We start from the raw sequence: 25609 nt of genomic DNA, 5'->3' as shown, positions 1-25609 counted from the left end.
ACATGCACCGTCGCACCCATCAAAGCCCCCACTCTCCACATCAAGCATCACGTCGCTGTGAACCTCTGATGATTCTGAGCTTTCATCATCATCTTCAGGATCCTTAACGAGCGACTTAACAAGAGGCTGAAGGAGCATCTGACAAGGTGCTGGGGATGCTGGGACACAGAGGTGGGGAGGTGGGGGAGGTGGGGGAGGTGGGGGAGGTCGGGACAGGGCTGGGGAGGTGGGAGGTGGGGGCTGGGAAGGTGGGAGGTGGTGGCTGGGGAGGTGGGGGCTGGGAAGGTAGGGGCCGGGAAGGTGGGAGGTGGGGGCTGGGGAGGTGGGTGGTGGGGGGTGGCAGGTGTGGGCTGGCAGGGTCTCCAGGCTCTCGTTCACTCTCCTGCAGGGCGCTGCCGACCCTCAGGGAGGATCCGCTGAATCCGACGTTAATCATTAATTCTTCATCTTCGTCGTTAATAAACCTTCACGCTTTGAAAGGAGTTTTCAATCACTGCGGGGAAGAAGCTGGAGACTATTTTTAGCTGCGGCACGGGAACCGATGAGACGGCAGCATCGATGAAGTCTCTTCATAGAGATTTTTCGCGGGTGGCTCAGAAGAGGGAAGCGGACTCATGGCAGCGTGACGTCCGGGACATTGAGGAAGTGTAGTTTGAAATCCAGACCTTCTGTCACCTTATTGTGAAGTTGCTTGAGGGCGACTTTCAACGACCAGGTTCTGTTCCAAGCTGAAGTTCCCTTCAAGCCAAGATAAAAAAATACCTGGACGTGCTTTCACTGCAGCCAAAATATGGAGGATGGTATTTCACAGCGATGATTCAAAGAAAATGTTAAGCACACGCAGTCAGGCCAAAGGGTTGTCATCACTGCAGTGACGCTACATCCGGCGCCAGGTCTTCTATGTTAACATCCATTGTTCATTGTTAAAAGACTCGTGTGAGACGAGTTGAACACACGCTCGACAGCACGGATGGAAATGAGAACAGCTGCCGCGTACGCATCACATAGACAACGCCGTCCCGTTTGTACCATTGTTGTTGCTAATGACCATGCACAAGCGGGATTGTTGGCGCCACTCAGCTCGGCACGGTAGCACCTCACACATGTTTTCATTTTCATTCTTTTCATAGCAAATTGTCAACTGCACAGGGGAGAGGCAGATTTCACGGTCCGTGAATTTGGAAGACCCCTAATTATTGTATATTGTTGAAAGGGAAGAAGGAAGAAAATGTGTCCTCTGCATCTGACCCAACACCGGGCACAGCATGGTTCCCAGGGATCCTGGTGCCCGGGGATCATGGTGCCCGGGGATCATGGTGCCCCGGGATCATTGTGCTCATGGATCATGGTGCTCATGGATCATGGTGCTCGGGGATCATGGTGCTCGGGGATCATGGTGCTCGGGGATCATGGTGCTCAGGATCATGGTGCTCATGGTGCTCGGGTTCATGTTGCCCAGGGATCAACTCTCCTTCTACAGGAGGGTAAACCCGACTTCTCTCAGGGTTCAAGTGTGTTAGGGTGGGAGGAAAGAAGCGTGAACATGAGGAGAATATGGAAGTATATTGTGTGTAAGCATATTGTTAGTATATTGTGAGTTTACTGTTAGTATATTGTTAGTATATTGCAAGTATATTGTGAGTATATTGTTAGTATATTGTTAGTATACTGTTAGTATACTGTTAGTATATTGTTAGTATATTATTAGTATATTGTAAGTATATTTTCTAGTATATTATCAGTATATTGTTAGTATATTGTAAGTAAACTATTAGTTTATTGTTAGTATATTGTTAATATATTATTAGTATATTATTAGTGTATTGTTGGTATATTATTAGTATATTGTGAGTAAATTATTAGTATACTGCTAGTATATTGTTAGTTTATCATTAGTATATTCGGATCGGTGGACGTGCCTCCAGGTCGTACTGATTAAGCGGTACCTTACAAACCGCCATGTGGTGACTCGGTGCAGTCACGGGTGCAAACAGAAGGTGGAGACCCACCTCGATCTGGGAGCTGTTGTCCATGTCCTCGGCGGACATCAGGCCTGGGAAGCCGTTGGCGAGCTCGGGGTCCACGCCGCCGTCCTGACTGGCCCGGTTGGAGTCCATGTTGTTCGGTCCCGGCGACAGCCATCTTCTCCACCTCCGGCTGTACAGCTTCACATCCACATCCGCCGCTCGCTGCCCCTGCACGTGGGCGTAGGAAACCCCTGTGGAACCGAGAGGAGACGAAGGTCATCAGGTCAGATACTGTGCTGATAGATCTGTAGTCATGGAAACGCTTCGACACCAAGACACTGACCTAATAAGCTGTAGTCGCGTTGAGCTTCATATCATATAGGATTTTCAGATGTATTCATAGAGCAGTGATAACATTCGGTGTCTCCATATGAGTGATCTCATAAAAAATAAAACCAGGATCAGCTCCCAGAACTGTACTTGGTGCTAACGCTGTGTTATGATTGGTGCATGATTAGAAAAGCAAGGCATCCCACCGATCCATCAAACTGGAACCGGAGCGTCTCTGGCCAAGTTTGTGTTTGTGAAAACGATAAAACTCTGTCGCCGTGCGCGGCGGTGAGCTGCTTACTGGAAGCCACAGAATCACACACAACATGACGTGTGAGTGTCTGAGGGTGAGAGACGGACCACGCCCAGCTGACCGGGAGACCAGCACCCGCACGTGCATGTACACACACGCTCTCCTGCCTGTCTCAGGTGACTTTTCCTGTTCATCCACTTCATCGTGTGATTTTCCAGCAGGAAAACTATACAATTCTCTCTCTCTCTCTCTCTCTCTCTCTCTCTCTCTCTCTCTCTCTCTCTCTCTCTCTCTCTCTCTCTCTCTCTCTCTCTCTCTCTCTCTCTCTCTCTCTCTCTCTCTCTCTCTCTCTCTCTCTCTCTCTTTCTCTCTCTCCGTTGTGTAATTTGTTGTTTTCAAGAGTGAGAGAACAAGCCACAGAGGGAGAGATTGACGGAGGGTGAGAACGAGAGAGACAAAGAAGAGAGCAAAATAAAGAGAGACAGATGTGGTGCTAAGTCAGAAGTCACAGATTGAGGCGACGCTTGCGGTAACACGGCCTGCACACACGCTACACACAAGCTACACACACTACACACACGCTGCACACACACTCTGCACACACGTACACACAAGCTAGACACACACTACACAAACGCTGCACACACACTCTGCACACACGCTACACACAAGATAGACACACTACACACAGGCTGCACACACCCTATACACACGCTGCACACACTCTGCACACACAAGCTAGACACACACTACACACAGGCTGCACACACACTGCACACACGCTACACACACCCTGCACACACGCTCCACACACACTACACACACGCTGCACACACGCTATACACACGCAACACACACGCTGCACACAGACTACACACACACTGCACACATGCTACACACACACTACACACGCTGCACATGTGCTACACACATGCTACACACACACTATATACACGCTACACACACGCTGCACACATGCTACATGCACCCATCCTGGGAAAGACGACTTTATGATTTGGATTCATTAAGGGTTCGACATTCGGTGCATTTATTCTGTCCTTGCGCTGCAGAATGTTCACATTAGTAACAATAAACACTTTCACCTGTGACAAATTTAAGTACTTTCTCTCTTGATTAATGAATCAGCCATTTATGAAGCTGTTTTCATTCATTTTTAAAACTCCTTTTCTGTTCCTGCAGGTTTTCCCCCTCGGAGTAGATAAAGGGTTAAATCCGAAACGAGTCCAACACCAGCACAAGCTTGAGCTTCAACACTTTCTTTCACTCCCTTCACCCCTCGACACGCACCCTGTCACTGTCGACTCATCAGCTGACGCTCCAGAGGAACGTCCCTCCGGTTCCCACAAACAAACACTAGACCTTTGGTTCCAGGAGAGGCCCTCACCCGGAAGGCTCTCTGTTAAACGGTGTTCAAGACACCGAGGGAAGCTGGCAGAGCTGCTGCAGGACCCCGTGACGGCAGCGTGCAGAGACGTGTGCTATTACTACGGAGGAGATGGAACATGCACCGTCAACAACATGATCAATAGCGTCAACATCGGTAAAAACGGACACACACACACACACACACACATTTATGAGTTATGTAATCAACTTTACTCTCTGAATGATATGGCTTTTCCCATCAAATGTTATTTTTAAACATAAAAATATCCTTTGATTGTTCAGCCACAAGTCTCTCCAAAGTTTGGACTAACGCAGAAATCTTAGAAATCGTTCTGCAGTTGTTTATGGAGTAAGTCCACCTCCTTTGAGCAGAGGAGGAACACAGGCTGACTTCCAATGAAGTGAGGCGGCATTTATCTCAATGGAGAGGTTGGAAAGTTCATCAATTAAGTCAACAGCAAGGTTCAGTAAACAGGCATCCCCACGGTGTTGAGGTGACCGGATCAGGTTATGATCTGACAGGTAAACAGCGCACCACCACGCACCACCCTGCACCACCACACACCACCGCCATGCACCGCAACGCAACACTTCACCACACACCACAATGCACCACTGTGCACCACCACGCACCAACGTGCACCACCACGCACCACAGTGCACCACAACGCACCAAAACGCTGTGTTTGTATCACAACCAGGATAAAGGTTCTAAATATGGAACATGAACCGTGATGCATTTGGAAGAATCACTCCTCGTTTCAAGACGTGACAGACGTGCTTGTCTGGTCAGTTGCTGACATGCTACCCTGGAGCATTATCAAGATGTCACCCGTGCGAACCAACTTTCCCAAAAGGCACTGTGGTGACAGAGGCCTTTGACACGTTGCGGTAATTTTCCCAGCATGCATCTCTCTCTGAATGGGGGCGATGAGTCAGCGTTTAAAGCAGCACCTGCACAATGCTCGACTTCAGAACCCCTGTGTGTGACCTCACTGAGTCAGTGTGTGTGCAAGTGTGTGTGTGTTTGAGCGTGTGTGCGTGTGTGTGTGTGTGCATGTGTAAGTGTGTGCATGTGTGTGTGTGTGTGTGTGTGAGAGGAACCCTGAATGACATTTACAATAAGCTCCCAGCAGGAGCGGTTCCTCTCCTCCTCTTTCAGCCGGTCTGAAAGGCTGCATACCTCCGGCCTGACGCTGTCAGCGCCCTTATCCCTGATCCTGGAACCTGGACCGTAATTTGGCTTCCACATGGACCACAAGGACCTTCAGGAGTTCTTTAAAAGCTGCTGTTGGTCGTCTCTTTCTGCGGCCGTCCCACTGAATCGATGGCATCAACACAAGTGAAAAGGAGTGTGTGCATGTGTGTGTGTGCGTGTGTGTGCGTGTATGTGTGCATGTGTGTGCGTGTGAGCGTGTGTGTGTGTGTATGTGTGTGTATGTGTGCATGTGTGTGTGTGCGTGTGTGTGTGTGCATGCATGTGTGTGTGTGTGTGTGTGTGTGTGTGTGTGTGTGCGTGCGTGTACAAGCTAGTTAGTTGAGGGTTCCGAGAAGTTTGGATGGAAGCCTTTCAGACACTGAGGTCTCTTATTTATAAATTGTTTTCTCAACACAAAAGCAGCTCAAAACCTCCTGTGACAACAAGACATTTAGACCCTGTAAAACATTTAATAATGCTGTAATACTACTGCCACGCTAACACCACAGATATAAGGAGATGATATGGTTATGTAATATAAGAAATATAATAAATATAACATCACCATATAGTTCAACGCCATGGACCTGGGATTGATAAACAGGTATGAATGAGCTACTTATCACTGTGATGATGTACCTGTATTATTCCACGTAGCTCCAGGGTTGTTTTGCCACATAGTGAGTGTGGTTTCATAGTGTGACTCCTCCTGTCTGTCTGCCTGCCTTGTTTGTCTGTCGGGTCTAACAGAGCTGATTCTACCCCGGCTCCCCGCAAACTACTGAGGGGTGGAGTCTCAAGCCAGACGGTTAACCACAGTTCAGGTGTGATCCAACATGCAGCATGCAACTGTAAAACACAGAACGCCGCTTCAGGGAACACATTCATCACACCGCGCGCGCACACACACACACACACACACACACACACACACACACACACACACACACAGTTCTGAAAAAAGCACACCAACGCCAACGGCAACAAGTACATACACACGCAAGTACATGTTATACACACAGACACACGCATGTGCACATTCATGCGCGCACGCACGCACGCACGCACGCACGCACGCACGCACGCACGCACGCACGCACGCACACACACACACACACACACACACACACACACACACACACACACACACACACACACACACACACACACACACACACACACAAACACACACGCACTAAGAGCCTGGGAAATGTCAGCGTTGGTTTGACCTTGAGCTCGTTTTGCAGCTCGCAGCGACGCGCGACGCGACTCCGACCTGGGAGCAGATCACACGCTCCAGTCTCCAAAGCTCCACTGATTTATTCACATTAATTAATCTGGTTTAAAACAGAGGGAAGGATGTCAAGTATATCCACATAATGAGGTCAGAAAGTGAAGGAGAGAGGGAGGGTGAGAGAGAGCGAGAGAAATACTGAGAGAGAGCCGGAGAGAGGGGAAAAGGGCAGGGTTTGATACAGAGAGAGAGACGGAGACAGAAAGAGGGAGAGAGAGTGAGACATGTAGAGATATAGAGGAGACAGGGAGAGAGGGATGGATGAAGACAGAGACAGACAGGAAGAGGGAGACGTATACTGCAGGGAGATATGGGTACAGGGAGAGAAATGAAGACAGGGAGCCAGAGAGACAGACAGTATAGTGCCAGTGAATGAGAAGGACAAGATCTTTACGCACCAAATTAAAACAAATTTAAATCTCTACTGTTCACCAATTCAACAGATACGTTTGGATCAGCTCGAACTTGGAGTTTAGGATTCAGAATCAGTTTGAGAAGTATGGAAAGGTGAATGGGGGGCATCACAACTGGGAGAAAAGAAGTTTTAGTAAAAGGAAGAAGAAGAACAACGCTGGAGGTTGGAGCAGTTTGTCGGCTCAGCACAGTCTGAACTGACGGAGGCCGTTTGACATCGACGTCAGTCTGGCGACGCCCGTGCGACCCCCGCGTGTCGGAACACGACCTCCCGAGCCTCGGGGAAGACATGCTAGCAGCCAAAAACCACCCTATCTGCCAGCTTGTCAGCTTAAAAGCACGTCAAGATAAACACACCGATCTGCAGACCGTGGACGAATTTCTAAACAGTCCCGGGGGCTGAGGGGCTTCTCCGAAACACCGGCTCAGTTTTACCATAAACTGTCTCAGATCCAGTAAAGAGATTGCCCCAAAATCCTGCAGAATTTAATGGCGCCTTGGGCGGTTCATTAGCATACTAATTCAATCCTGTGAATGTACAGTATCTGGGACACAGAAGATGTTTACAAAGGAGATAATTGCTTTCACCACCTCAGCAATCAACTGCAGACACTTCAAACCTGCGTCGCCGCGGTGACAAGGCAAATGCAAGCGCGAGTGCGCGTGAGGTGCCGAGCCGCGGATTCCAGACATGAAACAAGTCCTTAATTATTGTGCAGGATAAGTAAGTGTGCTTGTACCTGGGGCCACCTGCGTTTTACAGCTCCATCTTAAAACGCAGCCTGTCATTTACCAGACACATAAAGTCCAAAACAGGACCAGGAGTCAGACAGACAGACAGGCAGACAGACAGACAGACAGACAGACAGACAGACAGACAGGCAGCCAGACAGACAGCGTCAGACGGACAGAAAGAGAGACAGACAGACAGACAGACAGAAAATCAGACAGAGTCAGACTGACAGACAGATGGAGTCAGACAGACAGACAGAAAGACACAAACAGACAGAGAGAGAGACAGACAGATAGACAGCACTTGCACAGGGGTTTGCAACAGAGCTTCAGCAGGGACTTAGGAGAGTTATTGTGAATGAATGTTCCGTTGCCACAAGTGGAACAGCAGGAACGGTCGCAGCTACTAGGGAAGTAGCGACCGAATACCCAGGGACGAGTACTGGGGCATTGATATAACCAACAGCAGCTTGAAGACGGTTTATCTCAATGATGAAATCTCGCCATAAAACATGCAAATCTTACATTTCCTTCAACAAAAAAACATAGGGCGTCACAAACATGTACGATAGAAGCATCCGCCAGGTAGTATGGCAGCTAGAATGCAGGTAGTAGTGAGTTGTGCAGAAGGCGTTTAGCGGTCTTATCTCATTGTGCTGCTTCAGCTGTGGAGACGCCAGGTTGTGTTGCTGAAGCAGCATCAGTTCAGCATAATCTTGTTTGCTTCTCATGCATGTACTTGAAAAAATGCTGCATTGTGTCAACAGAGTGGGTGTCGTAAATATACTGAGAGAGGGGGGTACAGGCACCGGAAGCACTGGCCTAACCCCATAAAAACGGATCCCACTTCTAACTGTAATACAATGAGAGAGGGAGCGCCTGGGCAGCAGAAGGGAACAGATATCTGAATATACATTCAAAGTGTATGAAATTCCCTAGTTATTGTTGATGTTTTACCTGAGGCTCTGGCTCGTCCTGCGAACAAAGACGGCCGCCGGCCTCCACATTTTGTCTTAAGCTGGAGCACCTTTACATGTTGGGTCCGGCAATTTAAATCCTGTTTTCCAAACTGTGGGTCGATGGCTTTGGACCTGTGTGTATTTATGGGCTTTGTGGTAAGATAATAAATTTGTCACTAGAATATAAATATTAAAGGAGCCCTTGGATAGGACTGTGCCAAATGTTGGCAGTGAAGCGAACCCCTCTGCGTTGTATAAAGTGTATGGACCACTTAATAATGAATGGCCTTCGAGGGCACTGTTGCCGATGCCATCGCACGTTTTGAAAACCATAAATCCTTCCCAACTAAGTTAACATGTTGACATGTAACTGCTCTTCGGAAACTTTTTCTTGTGTGCTGGCCAATTGGGAACTGTGCCAGGTGTGGAACCAGGCCAATAAATAACAGACATCTCCCCCCTTTCAAAGTGGTAATTACAGCCTACGGAGAGGGGGAACTGCGGGGAATCCATTAATGGGGAGACTAATGTTGCGTTCGGACTGCCTGAGGAAATGCATGTCCAGCGAAGATGACAGGTGTCAAGGTGTGTTTCAGGGGAGGGGATGAGGGAACAAGCCGGAACAGCCGGAGGGGGAAACGACGGAGAGAGGAAGGACTCCAAATCTACGTCCGGTGAATCTTAATGGAGGCCTAAACTCTTTTCAGGGAGTACCAAAACAAAATTGGCCATTTCCCTTCTGAGCTCGGCTCGGCAGACTAAATAGTGTACACAGGACAGAAAACCACAAAACACACGTCACCAAACCCCAGACGCACCCCCTCGGAACAGCCAGGGTCACGAGCCTCGGAGTAAATCATCATGGTATCCGCTGTCACCACTGTGGCTTCTCTGTGTAGTCTGTGGCTGTCTTGGTTCTGGTGTCCCTTAGAACAGGAACTAGATACTGCACAACAAAGCTCTCAAACACAGAGAGAGAGGGACAGGGAAATTGGGAGACGGAGAGGCCGACAGGCAGAGGACAGGATGAGAGTGGAGACTGATTGGACGGATGGATGGATGGACAGGCTGTCTGACTACAAAAAGGAGGTCGATACTCCAGCAGACTTCATGAGCGACAGTCATTCTGGAATTCTGTATTCCGCTCGGGTGGCTGGGGACTCTTATTTCAGCGGATTGAATGATAAAAACCAGGAATGCAGTTCACTGCTGCATGGCTCCGGATCCACAAATTCCAGCTTTGTTACCGAGCGTCATGGCCGCTTGTGCTTGAGGCTCAGAATCACTTTCCCATGTGGTGTGGAAAGTGTCGCTGCTCTGATGCGGACTCTCCGCATCAGAGCAGTTCCACTCTGTACAGATCATTACCTGCGGTAATAATACTGTATTGCCGCAGGTCACTCTCTCGCCGCGGCTTAAACTGTCACAGAAATTTCTCTCAAAAGGAGAGAGACCATTATTTCTCACTCTGCCGATCTAGAGGGCTGAGATCTGTCCACGAAAAAAGCTAAATCTGTCCTTTCAGCATCCGCAGAGCCCTCTGAGTGCTTGCTTAACAGACCCTCACATTGGAAATGGTGAAATCTGCATCGGGGAACGGAGTGGAAAGGCGAGACAAAGGCGCAGAGCTCCGATCTGCCATAATGCGTCGCAAACAAGAACTTTTATCCCGCAGGTTCTCATGGCTTCCAACTTAGCGGAGCTTTCTGTAGAGCCACTTACACTACGCCCAAGATCTAAGCTGCACAATACTTTGTCTTTGTGCGATTTGTAGATCATCTGTAATTGTCCTCGAAGGTCTGGGCACTGTCCGAGAAAAGTTAATCTTGGCCTATCGATCGCAACGTTGAACAACAGTTTGATGTTTTTTGTTATTTTTATAAATGTGTTGGAGTGACCGTGGAATGGATGTACTGCAGCAGGGAGCGCAGCTGGTGACACATTTTGAACCAAATGTGGTTTAAAAAGCACCCAAAAATAAGTCTTGTTTTCTAATGTGGTTCGACAGTAAAAGTCCTGCCATGTTTTTACTCCAGCCATACACTGATTGGCTGGCTTCACTCATCAGTTGGCCCACCGGGTTGATGCCAATTACCAAATCCACATAACCGGCTCGAACTCCCGGAGTGGAGTTTTACTTTCTGAATCAGGATTTCCACCTCCTCTTTAACCGTTTTGATTAGTTTCCAGTTTATTAAACTGGATTTTAGTCCTTTTCCTTTGTGTTGCCGTCAAACCCCATCCCTCTGATAGAACCAAGCAGGAAAAAAAACAGCCAAATAAAAAACCTCACTATGAGTTCATTTCAAGCTATTGGTCGAAGGCTGCGCCATACAGTATATCAATACAATTACAGTGTGATTCTGAAAGTGCTTAAGCTCCAAGGAAAAGTGAATGAGGATCTCTTTACAGTGAGCAGAGACCAGCTCAGGTCCCATTTCATGATTTATGATCGTATCAAAGCGCGTGGCTGAAGGAACGGTGCGATCTAACTTTTCAGGTGATTCATCGCCGCTGGTTCCTGAAATAAAACTCAACGACTGGACGGAGCAAGTCGAGAGAGTAAATGATAGTCTTTTTTTAACACGCATTGATCAGCTTGTGGGATTTGGACTAATTGACTGCCCGTACGTTCCTGTCACTTCCAGCAGCGATCCGTCTCTGTCGCGGTCAGAAGACAAACTCCGCGGATATGTGAGGAGGTTCGGCGGTGCCAAAACCCCTTTAACTAAGATTGATGCCTGAAAGGGTGTGTGTGGGGATGTTTGTGGCATAGTGTGTATTTTACACGTACTGCTTGCCGCTGTGGTGCACTCTCCGTTGGCTCATTGTGGGATTTAGTGAAGTGTTTATCTAACAGGCACAGACAGGTCCAACAAGCCTCCACTGGCCGGGGCCTGTGGGGCGGCTGGATCCAGCCTGGTTCAAGTTGAACCGGATGACTCGGTGCTCTGGCAGCACCTCAGTCTACGACCGTTCACAACGGTTCTGTTCAACTCTTCTAGAAATCGTCCAAACCACTGATGCTATATTTCCATATCAAGGAACGGATTTTATTGTGAGATATGACTTAGTCTCTATGCGGTTGGAAGGTTACAGATAGGTAGAGATAACAGTGAAGTTCCCCAAAGGCACCAACGTTTTGTAAATCATATAACGGTGACGTTTAACTATTAATCATTTTGCTGGGGGAACCACTGTTACCTCTTGAAGGACCCCTGGGTGTCCACGGCCCCCGCATTGAGAAACGCTGGTCTAGACAATGTCAGTACGTCAGTGTCTTTCAGCTTCCGTCGGCGGCAGCTTCCATCTACGCTTCTACAACTGCTCATTAGATTATATTCCATTATATTATCTTATATTGCCATGGGACTCTCAGGTTCTCAACATAACATTTAATGTATTTCCCAGAAGCTGCAGCAGCAGAACTCGCACCACTTTTTGCACAGCAGTATAACTTCCCGCCAGCGTACTATCCAGTACACAGACACTCAGAATCAGTACATCGAAAGTCTCACTGTGTCATGTTATGTTCTTGCTTTCAATTGGACTTGGGAAGGATAGTTCACATACTGTACGACTAGAAATGATAAGTTGAGCACTTCACCACAAAAAGAGCAGAGTGACCGGGATTGATGTTGTCGCATGCACACAAATATGCACACACAGACGCACATAAAACCTAGATTCCTAATTGGAAACATCATTGAGTTTTTCCATGCCTGCTTTAATGTAATATCAATAGTCATCTATTCGCTGGTCGTGAGAGCGTGGGAAATTCAGCCGACAACGCGGAGTGTGTCTCCATTTCCAAAAACACAGAGTGGTTTGGGTTCCTGCCCAAGCGAGTCCTCATAATCCACTTAATTAAGTCAAACCACAAAGTCCTCACATGTGTGAAAAAGAGGCTGCTTCACAGGACCGCGCATCCAAATCAAACACTCAAAAGCAGATAACTACATTCCATCTGTAGACACTGAGTCAGCCTGGGCGTTTTGACACACCTACGGACAGCCAAAGACAAAACCACAAAAGGGAGAAAGTGATTATATTACAGAATCCCTCACATACCCACACACACACAAGAACAAGAAAAGTTGGACCAGCTTCGTCAAGGCCAAGACTGAAAATCTCTGACTCAAAACGTTCTTCTCCCAGACAGAGGGCACCCTTAAGGTTTAATTGCCATCAAAGTTATTGACGTTATGTCAGTTAATTTCAACCCACCAACGAGTTGAACACACACCATCCTGATACTACTTATTGATAGGAAACAAACCAAATCGGTTTCCTTTCGGAAGTTTGGACTTGAGCCGTGCTCCCAGAGAATCCAGACGGACCCCTGTTCACCAGCCGTGCCGAGCAGACGTTTCAGCTCCGTCTCAAGTATCTGTACTGTACACAAATCCATGTTTTAGAGAGAGAGACGGCAACACAAACTCAGCGTTGCCGATTTGAAAACCACATCATAAATATTTTCACGCGCGTCGCAGCTCTCTTCTGCGGCCCGAGCCAAGAAGAAATACCATCTCTGACTCCCGTTTTTATCCGTCATCCATCGCCCTGCACACATGGTGCGCAGAGTGGCACGGCGGCCCCTCAGGCTCGACCTCAAAAGTTGAATTGTCTAAACAGAATAAGGTCTGAATAATGGATTCCTATAAATTCATTTTCCGTCACCGTCTCGTAATGGAACTGCCACATCAAACAGCACCCGACGATGGGTGCGAGCACAGGGAAAGTGGACAGTGTGGAGGGACAGTTTCTATGAGAGATGATTTCTTAAGCAGTTCTGCTCTGTGTGACACTTTCTCATTAGATAGGGAATGGATCAAATTATTCCACAGAGCGAGACGGAGCAGACGTTAGCTCGTCTTGTTCGGTACTGGTGATATTTAAAGTTGATTAAAAATTACTTATGACAGAAAATAACACAAAAAAAAAAAACATGACCCCCATAGAGGTTCTTAAACTCTTCACCCTGACTGATCAGGGATTCTAGAACTTCCTCCCTTATTGGTCAGAGGTTCTTAACCTCTTCACCCTGCTCGCTCAGAGGTTCTAGACCTTATTCCCTGAATGGGTGGAGATGTTTGAGTAACACCATGGCCCCTCCCATCCTGTGTACTGGACTCCTCGGTACTGAAGCTATATATCAAATCTGATGCACAAGTTCTTATAATCCATTTATTTTCGTAGAGAGCGGGGCGGCACCACCCTGGGAAGGGTTCAGTGAATCAGCGTTGCGGTTTGGACCTCAGGAAACAGGGATGAAAGAAGGACTGTTTGTTTTCTACGACTTTGGGGGTGAGGAGAGGCATTCTGGGGCTTGACACTTCACCCCAAGGGACGGATCGTGAAAATATGACAAGCTACCGTGACAACCTGAACGACAGCTGCCCCACCGCACCACCGCCCTGCTGACCCGACGCCCTGCCAAGCAGCTGGTGGGCCCAGGTCAGGACCTCCACAGAGCTCAGGGTAGAGTAAAATATGCACTCAAGTATAAGTAGCAGTAGAGTCGCCAGATATTCTAGTAACCAATAAAAGTTTACATGAAAGTATTCACTGAAACATCAAGTAAAAATGACTATAATTAAAAACTACGACATGACAAGTAAAAGTATTGATGGAAACATTTTCTGAAACTATTGATTACTTAATTACAGCAACGTCAAACATAGCTTGTTACTTCCTGCGAGGGCGGACAATATGGCCAAAAATGTTTGATCGATGTCAATAATTACTGTATCGTGACAAATATTTAATAATAATATTAATGCTTGATTTACAGTTTTAAGTGTATTCTCATGGCTTTACGTTTACACTGGATAAATACAATTTAAAAAAATATGTAAACATAAAACAGATAAATAAAATAAATTATATATAATATATAAATATATATTATATACATTTAAATATATAATATATTCATCGTTGTCGTCATTGTGAGAACAGTCCAGAAAGTTCCTGAATCTGCACTCTGTGATTATACAGGGAGGTTTGGAGCAGACCGAGGGACTCCTTCTGACCGTGTCAGACCAGACGTCACTGAAAATGGCGAATTCTTTCTTTAATCGTTCTCCTTCTGCGGTGACGGGGCCCACACCCGGCTCGGGTTGGGAGGAGGGCGAGTTCCAGTCCCAGTTGTTGTTTTAGGAAGACCCGCCACGTCAGCTCCGGGGGGATCCTCGCCGCACGCTGCACGCGCGGAGAGCACTGCGGCCGGGGAGAGAGCGGAGGTGGCACCGCCGCTCCTGGAACCAAACACTGGTCGGACGACACATGGTTGTTTCTCTGCTGTATGATTGGCTGTTCGCATTGTGTCTTTGTAGGTAGAGGAAAACGGATTCACAAAACTGGATTGAAATAAAATCTCAAAAATGTATCATCACTATCATGGAAGATTTTATCGTGACAATTATCGAGATTGTTTTACCGCCCAGCCCTAGTTCCTGCTGTTGGTTAATGTCCACTGTGCACTCTGGTTATAGAGCGTGTTAGTTAACATGTTTGTTTACCCGCTTGGACCTCCTGGCCTGTCAGCAGCCGTCAGCCACAGAGGGTTAAAATTAGCCTGCGGACCTGCTGCACTGAGTCGGGTTTCAGTCTGTCTGACTTCCATCACTACCTCCAAGAGAAGACAGTCTCAGGACTGAGCCAATGTAGATGAGAGAGAGAGAGAGAGAGAGAGAGAGAGAGAGAGAGAGAGAGAGAGAGAGAGAGAGAAAGAGCGAGAGAGAGAGAGAGAGAGAGAGAGAGAGAGAGAGAGAGAGAGAGAGGAGAGAGAGGAAGGTCATGTTGGTACTGTAGTCGCGACGTGTAATCGCATGTCAACTGATGAGACTAGAATACTAGTAGACTACACGATGTTTATTTGTTTACCTGTTAAAGAACCAGCTGACATTCATAACATTACACTTCTAACACATTGAACGTTCATGTTAAGTCTGATATCAGGCCCAAAACTGTAGTTTTCCTCTTTTAATATTTCAAAGCTCACACTATAAAAGTTCTCGGTCATGTCTGCGCATCATCCTTAATTTATATCATAAAATCGCTGACTGGGTTCAGAACAGACATTGTCGTTGGAGGAGACGGAGCGCTCCATCCGCCTTTAAAGGAAAATCCTTTTTCCTTTTTTTAAAGGAAAAAGGAAAAAGGCTAAAGATGGAGGCACAAATAGTGCGCGGCAGGGCGCCAGAAAAACGGGCCAATCAGCTCCACTTTGTGTCCGTATCGTAAAGAAAATCACCCAATCAAGTTTAAAAGGTTTTTCCGTTACACCTGGGTCCTTAGCAACAGCTTTTCAAACTCTGCATTGCTTAGTTCACTGGTGTTTCCGACTATGAAATTGGAATGGTGATATGCACGGCAGAACTTTACATGTAGATGACATCCAAGGTGGTGTCACTTCTCTTGTGAGTCGTTAAAGACGACAACGCCGTCAGGACGTCCTTCCTGATGCTTTAACACCAGCGAGAGATAAACACCAACAGATGCAAGCAGATTGTGGAGAAGCAGCTTCGGTCTCCTGGGCGGAGGGAGGGACGCTCCTTGGCACCCCCTCCCACGGGCCTGTTGGGGGTAATGTGTGTGCCGTATCTGTGCCATGCTGCCGGGCAAGCTGCCATCGGCACTTGGCCCCTTGTTCTGTCGCTCTGGGCTCCATTGGTGAAGGCTGGAGCCCGCCCTCACAGCAGAAGCACATGCCCTCTGCTACCCTACAGCCCTTACTGTACACAGCCACCCAGCGTCACGAAGGCTGGCAGCAGTATAAGTATCTGAGGAAAACATTCAGATTGTCATCGTATTAGATCTTAAGACATCTTAAGAGTCTTTTTTCCCCAGAGGTTATTTACACTGTCGACACGTACGAGCGCAGCACGATGTTTACACTGTAGAGGAGAAACGCTATTTGCATGAAAAACCACCACCCCATACTGTAGTACCATCAAAAATAAGAAAAATATTCATATGTGTTACTTTGGCCCCGTCCACAAAGTACTTGCTGTTCTCAGAAATTCTTCCAGTGTTCCATAAACAGCTGGCAGAGAACCAGCGTGAACGCTAAACCCTCCGTGGAAGAAAAACAAAAAACCCCCCACAAAACTGGCAGCTTCCTCAGTCACCTCGAAAAGAATGAAAACAAGTAGAAAACAAGACTCATCGCCAGCATAACAAAAAGCTGCAGAAACTGTCAACACTGCAGCATGATGGAGAGAGAGTGAGAGAGAGAGAGAGAGAGAGAGAGAGAGAGACGGGTGCTGAGGCAGCTTGGAGCCTTCGTACCTGCAGCAGGAAACTACTGCGGCACCTTTACGGTGCGTCTCGGTGGGGAGTCCACCTCCAGAGGGGGGCCACCTGGGGCTTTACAGGACCAGAACAAAGACGGTACTCAAGAGACAGAACTGGGGGGGTGAGAGAGGGAGAGGGAGAGAGAGAGAGGGAGAGGGAGAGAGAGAGAGGGAGAGGGAGGGGGAGAGAGAAAGAGAAAGAGGGAGAGAGACGGCGAGATAAGGAGGGAGAGGAAGAGAGAGAGCGGGAGAAGGAGGGAGAAGGGGAGACAGAGGGAGAGAGGGAGAGGTGTGGAAAGCAGGTGAGGGTGACCAGATTCTAAGAGTGCTGGATATCACAGATACAATATGTCTTCTGGCAAGGCCGGCTCTTCCAGTAGGCGACATGGGCGACAGTCTAGGGCGCCATCCTGAGGGGCGGGGTACATTTTGCGCACCTGTCTCCCTCTCCGACCGAACAGACGATGCGGGCACCCGCGATCGGTGCACTTAAACTCTGTGTTTTTATTTGAGACGTAGGGTACTTTATTTGACGTGTCCTTAAGGAACGAAACAGGCACCGTGCATCATGGGGACCCAATGACAGTTTGTCTAGTGTAGCGAAGCGGCGAGAGCTGGCCCTGTCTTTTGGATCAGCATGCCCGTAGCACTCGGACTCAGTAACGGGCAGGATCTCACGATTTAATTTGATTCCATGTCAATTCAAGCTGATATTGATGAGATGACTCATGATACAATGACTAATGATACGATTCTATATCAATATATAAATATTTTATGCATAAAGAGAATTGCGACCAACTTTTCAGAATCCTGACAAGAGAGCAGAGCAAGTCCAGTCTACAAAGAAATAAAAGATTTTTTCTGCTTGTTTTACACAGAAACATGTCACTCATTATGTTCTAATAACAGTATTTTGATGTAAGCACAGCTCTATCCAGGGCACCTGTTCTACCCAGGTGAGGACGTATCCCATAATGCAACAAGTGGCGGCGCCCTGTAAACTGGGTGATCTTTCACGGGGCCGTAAAGGGCAGCTCGTCCCAGTGTTGTTCCCTTTAATCTATCTACTGCACGCCCCTTAATGACGCTGCCGAGCAGGAAACTGGGTCGCCATCCCATAAATGCACACACTACAAAACACACACATTCACACACAGCAAACAGACATAGCTTGCCATGACGTTTATAAGTTAGGACTCACAGTATGATGTCTGACATATGAGGGAGTTTCATTTCCCAACTAGAGACTCCGCTGGGTCTTTATAACTTGGATGAGGTGAGAAAACTGTTTATTAATAATCCAGGAGGAAAATCAGGAACTAGTTCAACATGGGAGTCAGGATATCATGACCGACATTGATATTGCAACGTTGCGTTCTTGGTGGGAAAAGGCGGACCCCGCCACCGCCAATGTACAAAAGAACACGCAGAACACCGAACAGCTGTTTCTTATGACGTGCCGGGTAAATAAATCACATTTTGATTTGATATTCGGTGGCTTTGGGGAGAAACAGCCAAATAAAGGGAAGGACACTTCCTTTCATTCACATGAAAGTACAGTATCCAACATCTACGCACAAAGGTCCGATTTCTTCATAAGGTTACTCTACGTACCTGAGTACCAGGGGTGGGGATCGCCAGGGAGCTCGCCATGCGATATTATTGCAATATTATACAATGACTGTATGTGTATGTATGTGACAAATAACCTCTTGAATCTTGAATCTAATATTGGGATTCTTTCTGTTTGACGCTGACCTCATGACGTCAACTTGCTCAGGAAGCTACGAGCGACCACTCTGTTGACGTGTGGGGGGCACCGTTCCGTCCAGTTACATGTTTACAATGAATTCAATGAGTTCCCTCCATTAAAAGTTTAAAGGCCTCTACAGCTCGAGGAATCACGCCCATAGCAGTGCTGCAAATGTGTCTGCGTTGGTGTGGACACGGCCTCTATCTCACAGCACTAAAGGCAAATAAAACCAAAAATATTCTTGGCGTCAAGAGTATCGATACAATATTGTGGGGGAAAATATTTTGATACTGGTACGCACGCACGCACTCACACGCACACGCACACACACACACACACACACACACACACACACACACACACACACCGGCTTGCCATGCCATTTCACCTTGTAAATCTGCTCCAACCCTAAACTGTTTGGCGCCGCTCTCATGTGTTGCAGCAGCTGCTTCCAAACTTCTGTGTAGAAATGTTTCCCCACACGGACAATGAAGCCAAATTGACTCTAGTCTAAAGTAAACTAATATCACATAATATAATGTTATGTTATGTACTCTTTGCCAATGCAATTAATTCTAATCTAAATTAATCATATCTCATGTGACATAATTATTACTGCTTATTTTACACAACATAAAATGACCAAATAAAGTACTTTACGCTTATCCAATCTAATTTAATCTAATTTAATTACAAATACACCCATTCCAAATCCTAGTCCTGAAATGAGTATTTACTGATCCGAGCCGTAAACGCTGCCGACTGAAAACCATTTGTTTGGGCTCGTTGCAGCATAAGAGTCAAAATAACAAAGTGTGCAGAGATCCACCGTGCTGCGCCCTGTCTCAGTAAACACTTCAGTCAAACTCATCGTGTGACTTCACAGAAAGGTCGGCGACTGGCGCAGTTCCTCAGTTTGATGCGGGAAATAAAGAACGACCTCTGACCTCTGGGCTTGCAGAGCCAACTGAGGACCTGATTGAAGCCACATCGGGGTCATCTGGTAAATGACACTTTCACTCCGTCCGCCATGATGGAGGAACCTTCTACAATCAACACTGAAGACGCTCGGTTCATGTTCCAAATGGACCAATGGAAACAAAAATAACTGGACTAATACAGACAGACAGACAGACAGACAGACAGATATGAACAGAGAGATACAAACAGGCAGACAGACAGACAGAAAGATACAGACAGATAGATCGATACAAACAGAGAGACACAGTTAGACAGACAGAGAGACACAAACAGAGAGATAGACGGAAAGACAGGAGTCCGGGACGACAGGAGTCCGGGACGACAGGAGTCAGGGACGACAGGAGTCAGGGACGACAGGAGTCAGGGACGACAGGAGTCAGGGACGACAGGAGTCCGGGACGTGCACGCTGTGTGTGCCGTAGTGTGTTTGTGTTTTTTGCATTTCATGTTTCCAGAGAGACGACAGAGAGAACGAAGAAAGAAAATAACTGATCAAATGAAGGAAAACAAGAAAAAGAGAGACAAATAAGTACGGTAGAAGGGACGGAGCCGGATCTCCTCCGCTAAAGCTGGGGCCATATTATGGGATTTATTCAATCCTGAACGACGATGAACAGATTGAGCGTCGCACATTTAACGACTGAAATCAACAGATTTTCAGTCTCTTCTATGCACACACATAACAACTGCTGTCTTTGAGGAGCACAAATATAAAAGACGGAGAACAGACGGACACAGTTCTGTGGTACACCAGCACTCAACCGTGCTCCGGTGGGTTATCTCCCAAATAGGAGCCTTTCTGTGTGGAGTTTGCATGTTCTCCCCGTGCTCACATGGGGTTTCCTCCACCTCACGTCAGTAAGGACCCCCACCAAAAACATGCACCCATCATCATCTGACCAGCGATGGACACTTATCACCTGGTCCCCGGGCGCGTCCACGTACGCTGCCCACTGCTCCTGGCTGTGGCCCCGGAGGAAGGATAAGCCAGGATGGTTAAATGCAGAGGATCCATTTCACCAGCCACCATCAAAGCATGTGCATGTGTGTGTGTGTGCAAGCATGTGTTGTAGTGTGGTGTGTTGCGTGACGAATAAAGACTGTTTCTTCTTTTCTTTTTCTTTCTTCACTCGCCAGAATTTGAAGAGCACACACCAAAGGATGTTGGAAAGACTATCCCTGATAAAAACATGTTTGATTGAATCATGACCTGGACGACTGGGATCATACAGAGAGAGATTTGAGCCTCTCACTCACACACACATATGATGACAGCTACAACTCTACAGTGCAACTACCCTGGACCACTCTGGACAACCCTGGACACAAATGACCACCCTGGCCAACCCTGGACCCAATTGACCACTCTAGACTACCCTGGACCACCCTGGACCACTCTGGACAACCCTGGACCCAATTGACCACTCTAGACTACCCTGGACCACCCTGGACCACTCTGGACCAACCTGGCTACCCTGGACTACCCTGGACTACCCTGGACCACCCTGGAACCTTCTGGACCACTCTAGACTACCTTGGACCACTCTGGACCACTCTGGACCAACCTGGACAACTCTGGACCAACCTGGACCACTCTGGACAACCCTGGACCCAATTGACCACTCTAGACTACCCTGGACCACCCTGGACCACTCTGGACCAACCTGGCTACCCTGGACTACCCTGGACCACCCTGGACCCTTCTGGACCACTCTAGACTACCTTGGACCACTCTGGACCACTCTAGACTACCTTGGACCACTCTGGACCACTCTGGACCACTCTGGACCAACCTGGACCACTCTGGACCAACCTGGCCACCCTGGACTACACTGGACTACCCTGGACTACCCTGGAACACCCCGGACCACCCCAGACCACTCTGGACCACCCAGGATCACCCTGGACCCCTCTGGTCCACTCTGGACCACCCTGGACCCCTCTGGTCCACTCTGGACCACCCTGGACCCCTCTGGTCCACTCTGGACCACTCTAGACTACTCTGGACCACTCTAGACCACTCTAGACCACTCTGGAGCAACATGGACCACTCTGGAGCAACATGAACCACTCTGGCGCAACATGGACCACTCTGGAGCAACATGGACCACCCTGGACCACCCTGGACCCTTCTGGACCACTCTAGACCACTCTGGACCAACCTGGATAACTCTGGACCAACCTGGACCACTCTGGACCAACCTGGACCACCCTGGACCACTCTGGACCACCCTGGACCACCCCAGACCCTATTGACCACTCTGGATGACCCTGGACCACCCTGGACCACCCTGGACCACACTAGACCACCCTAGACTACCCTGGACCACCCTGGACCACCCTGGACCACCCTGGACCAACCTGGCCACCCTGGACCACCCCAATCTCAAATCGTTGTCAAATCGGCCTTGAAAATCCCGTAATGTGGTCCTAGATGAACAAGGTGGTGATAAAATCTCAACCTGGTCCAAGTGGATCCAGTCCTGCGTCCCTGACCTCCTGACCTCCTGACCCTCTGACCTCCTGACCTTACTGTATTTCATTTAACAGTATCTCCACATCACCTTCATCTCAGGCAGCTTCTTGTCTGATATGAACATATTGATATTAGGACGACACACCACCGGGCCTCACTCTGAGTGTCAGTTATTGGTACTGAGGATGTTCTCTGACCCTCCGTCCGTCCTGAACACACACCGATCCCTTTCTGAGCCTCCACCACACAGAGGACACAAACCCTCTCCTCCACCCTCATCCCCCTTTCCTGTCTTTCTTCTTTACGAGACCAGACCTGCTTCCCTCCGGACGCATGAAATCTCCCAAAACACAACAACCCCCTCGACGGCTTTTGTTTTAAGGAAAATTCCAGAGCTTTCCCTTGGAGCAGGAGTCTCCCGCTTCCTCCTGGGAGCAAGTTACGACGTTGCTCGTCCGCAAACTGCAGTCAGCTGTTAAACTGAGCTATTAGACGCGAGGGATGACACTGAAACGCTGGAACCAGAAGTCAAACCAAACATTAAATCTGACGTTCCACGGGCGTCGCGCTCCGCACCGCTCCTCGCGCTGAGGAACTGGGTGAGAAGGGCGCCGCTAGTAGGGAAAGGGTCAGGGGTCATCTCATCGCTCCTTCTGAACACGGAAGGGAAAGAACGCGGAAGCTGTCGTCTCCAAGAGCCGAGAGGATAGAACATCGACCCCGGTACGAGGACCGTCACTCCCCAAATAATGCATCTAGTTACGAGTACGAATATCGATGTGAAGGGAAGTGAATTACTTGATAATGAGTCGTAATGGGTGACTCTGAAGACGGCTGTCAAAGGAAAGAACACAGGGTTTGTATTGAATATTTGAGGAAAAAGTTCAAATGATGAACAGCGCGATGATCAAACTGTGATTGGAATGAAACAGAGTCTCCGAGTGTTGTCACGTGCGACAAATGCGGAAAAATAAAAGTTGTTTTCTAAGTTAGAGTCCAAGTTATGTGTGTGTGTCGCACGTGGCGTATTATCGACTGATTGTTGTCATATTTCCGTTTCTGTCGTGTTTCCGTTGAGCACAATAAAATGAGTCAGAATTTCCATTTTCTTTATATGAAGTGATTTTGGGCGGCAGGGATGCAGCCTTTTGCATCTCACTCGCTGTAATTAGCATCTTCCCCCGTCGGGGTCGTGTTATCGCCATCAATCACTCTGCAGCAGCAGCAATGCATCGTGGGACGGCAGAGGTGACACTGGGCTGAGATGTTTCATTAGCGTCTTGTCACCCAGATTAAATTCTCTTCTCCCGACGAGTCCGGGCAGGGATCAGCGTGAGGCGGGGGATCACGCCTCTGAAACCATGTTCGGCTTTCGGAGATGCGGGAAAGAATACATTTAATTCCTAATTCAAAGGAGGAAACTTTATTTCAACCTGTACGTTTTGACGACCTCGAACTCAAACGCTGGGAGTCTTAAAGAAAATACTGTAAATTTGGCACAGTAGGTGTTTTTTTATACAATTTCAATGTTTATATTTCTTGATTAATACTGACCATTTGAAATAGAGAATGCAGTTTGTGAAACAGTTGAAGTGAATGCTAACATGTAATTGCATATTTGTTCAATATTTAATGAGTGAATCAGTTTTAGCATTGATGAGATACACACACACACACACACACACACACACACACACACGCACACGCACACGCACACGCACACACACACACACTGCAATGTTACCAAAGACACTTTGGCTGCAAGAGCTGAAGAAAGAAAGTGCTGGATCAATATTTATATTGAAAAAGGGACATAATCACTGAAACTGCTGAAGTTCATTTTTCAATTAACGGATGTTGTTCTAGATTAGTTTCATTTAACAACATCTCTGAAAGTCTCCGCACCTTTTCCCGCGTCCAACGCCTCCTGTGCCAAAGGCGCTAATTAAATATGACATGAAAAACATTTTAATGAAGCACTTAAAAAACGCTGCCGTCGCTCGAGTTTACCTAGCGCACGGTGACTTATGTCTCCTGAAAGAGAAAACATGAGAACATTTTGTGTGTGAGGTGCTGGTAATCAGCCTGTGTTGACGCAGGACCAGAGGCAGGTTTTCTGGGACGCTGTTTTCCAAACCGATTAAACGGCTCCGTAGAGTTTCTCCCTCCACTCTGAGGGATTGACGGATTTAATGAGGCTGTAACTACCTCCACGAGGCCTAGAAGCAGCAAAAGCGTGGCGACTGCGAGCGCGGCGCTCCCCGCTCGGCCGGCAACAAAGATATACGACCGTTAGGTCTGCGAGTTCAGATGGTGACAGCAGGACGGTGCGCTACACACACACACACAATATCAACGTGTATCACAATGCCAAAACTGTTACGGCAGGGATCCACAAAACGACTTTCCAAAGACTTTCAAAACACAGAATCAAAACTTTTATTTTTTCCCGGCCCAGTGGCGCCCAAACCGGAGGATTTACCAGGACCGTGACTACACATCGCAAGACTTTAGACTTAAAGCTTCAGTGAATATCAAAGCAGCTCTTAACGACCCGTACGACGAGGTATTTCTTCATGATTCTCTTTTGTGTGGGACTTGAAAATCCTTGCAGGAGTCATTGAGTGTATACCAGACATAACAAGGCAGAACCATCAATCAGGCTTCAAGGGTTCAGTGACTTGCTCAACACTTTGGCATGCCACCAGAAGAAGTCTGGGATCAAAACGGTGATCCTCTGATTACCAGACGAGGTGCTCAATCGATCTGAGCCATTACTGCCATCGTCTGCCTGTCTGCCTGCCTGTCTGTCTGCCTGCCTGTCTGTCCGTCAGTTACAGATGTTTGTCTGTTTTTAATTCGAATCAAACAATGCGAACACGGGCAGGCTCGGAGGAAGGCCCCTCCAATCAGGGAGGCAGGGAAGGACTGAAGATCCTTCCGAGCTGGGGAGCCCAGTGAAGTGGAGGAGTCTGGGTGGAGCTCCGGTCCCCTCGATGAAGATGGAGACGGATGCCGTCCTGACAGGGGCAGGAAGCCGGTTCCACCTCGTCGAGAGGAGAAAAGTCCCGACCGTGACGAAGGATCGCTTGGACCTCGGAGCGATGGTGTTGCTAGGCGACATGGGGGTGGAGGTGGAGGGACCCAATGAAGGAGCCGGAGTTTGAAAGCGGACCACTGAGCGTCGACACGGAGGGGCAGTCGGCTCCGGCGGGACCGGACGTTCAGTCTCAGATGAACGATTTACGGTGGTGTTAATGCCCAGTGGTCATTGATTGGTGGCTTTGAGGTGAAGAGGACTTCCTGAAACATACTGGTTTATTGATTAGAGAGTTTGCTGCTGCGCGCGGGGCTGTTGGTTCAGCTTCACCCAGTAGTTATCAGTCAGTGCGGGGTTCAGCTTTTATTGCAGAGTGAGGTCGCCCCCCCAGACTCCCGGCTAAAGGTCTGCGGTGTCACACAACTGGATTGGGTCTTTCATTTCAGCGAGACAGGGTCGGGGGTCAAAGCGGCCGACGCGCTCTCGTATCGAGTGCCCCGCT

At 48.1% G+C, this 25609-nt stretch overlaps 1 protein-coding gene across 1 annotated transcript in view; it reads right to left on the bottom strand.

Moving 5' to 3' along the window:
- Positions 1-25609, bottom strand: part of plxdc2b (plexin domain containing 2b) — a 90511-nt gene that overhangs the window by 47037 nt on the left and 17865 nt on the right. The window contains exon 2 of the mRNA XM_080020172.1: positions 2010-2218. Coding sequence (XP_079876298.1) covers positions 2010-2218 — 209 coding nt within the window. The remainder of the gene's footprint in view (positions 1-2009; positions 2219-25609) is intronic.

The sequence above is a fragment of the Zeus faber genome (genome assembly GCF_960531495.2).
Source record: "Zeus faber genome assembly, chromosome: 19".
Taxonomy (NCBI): Eukaryota; Metazoa; Chordata; class Actinopteri; order Zeiformes; family Zeidae; genus Zeus; species Zeus faber.
This window is presented reverse-complemented; position numbering and strand designations above follow the sequence as displayed.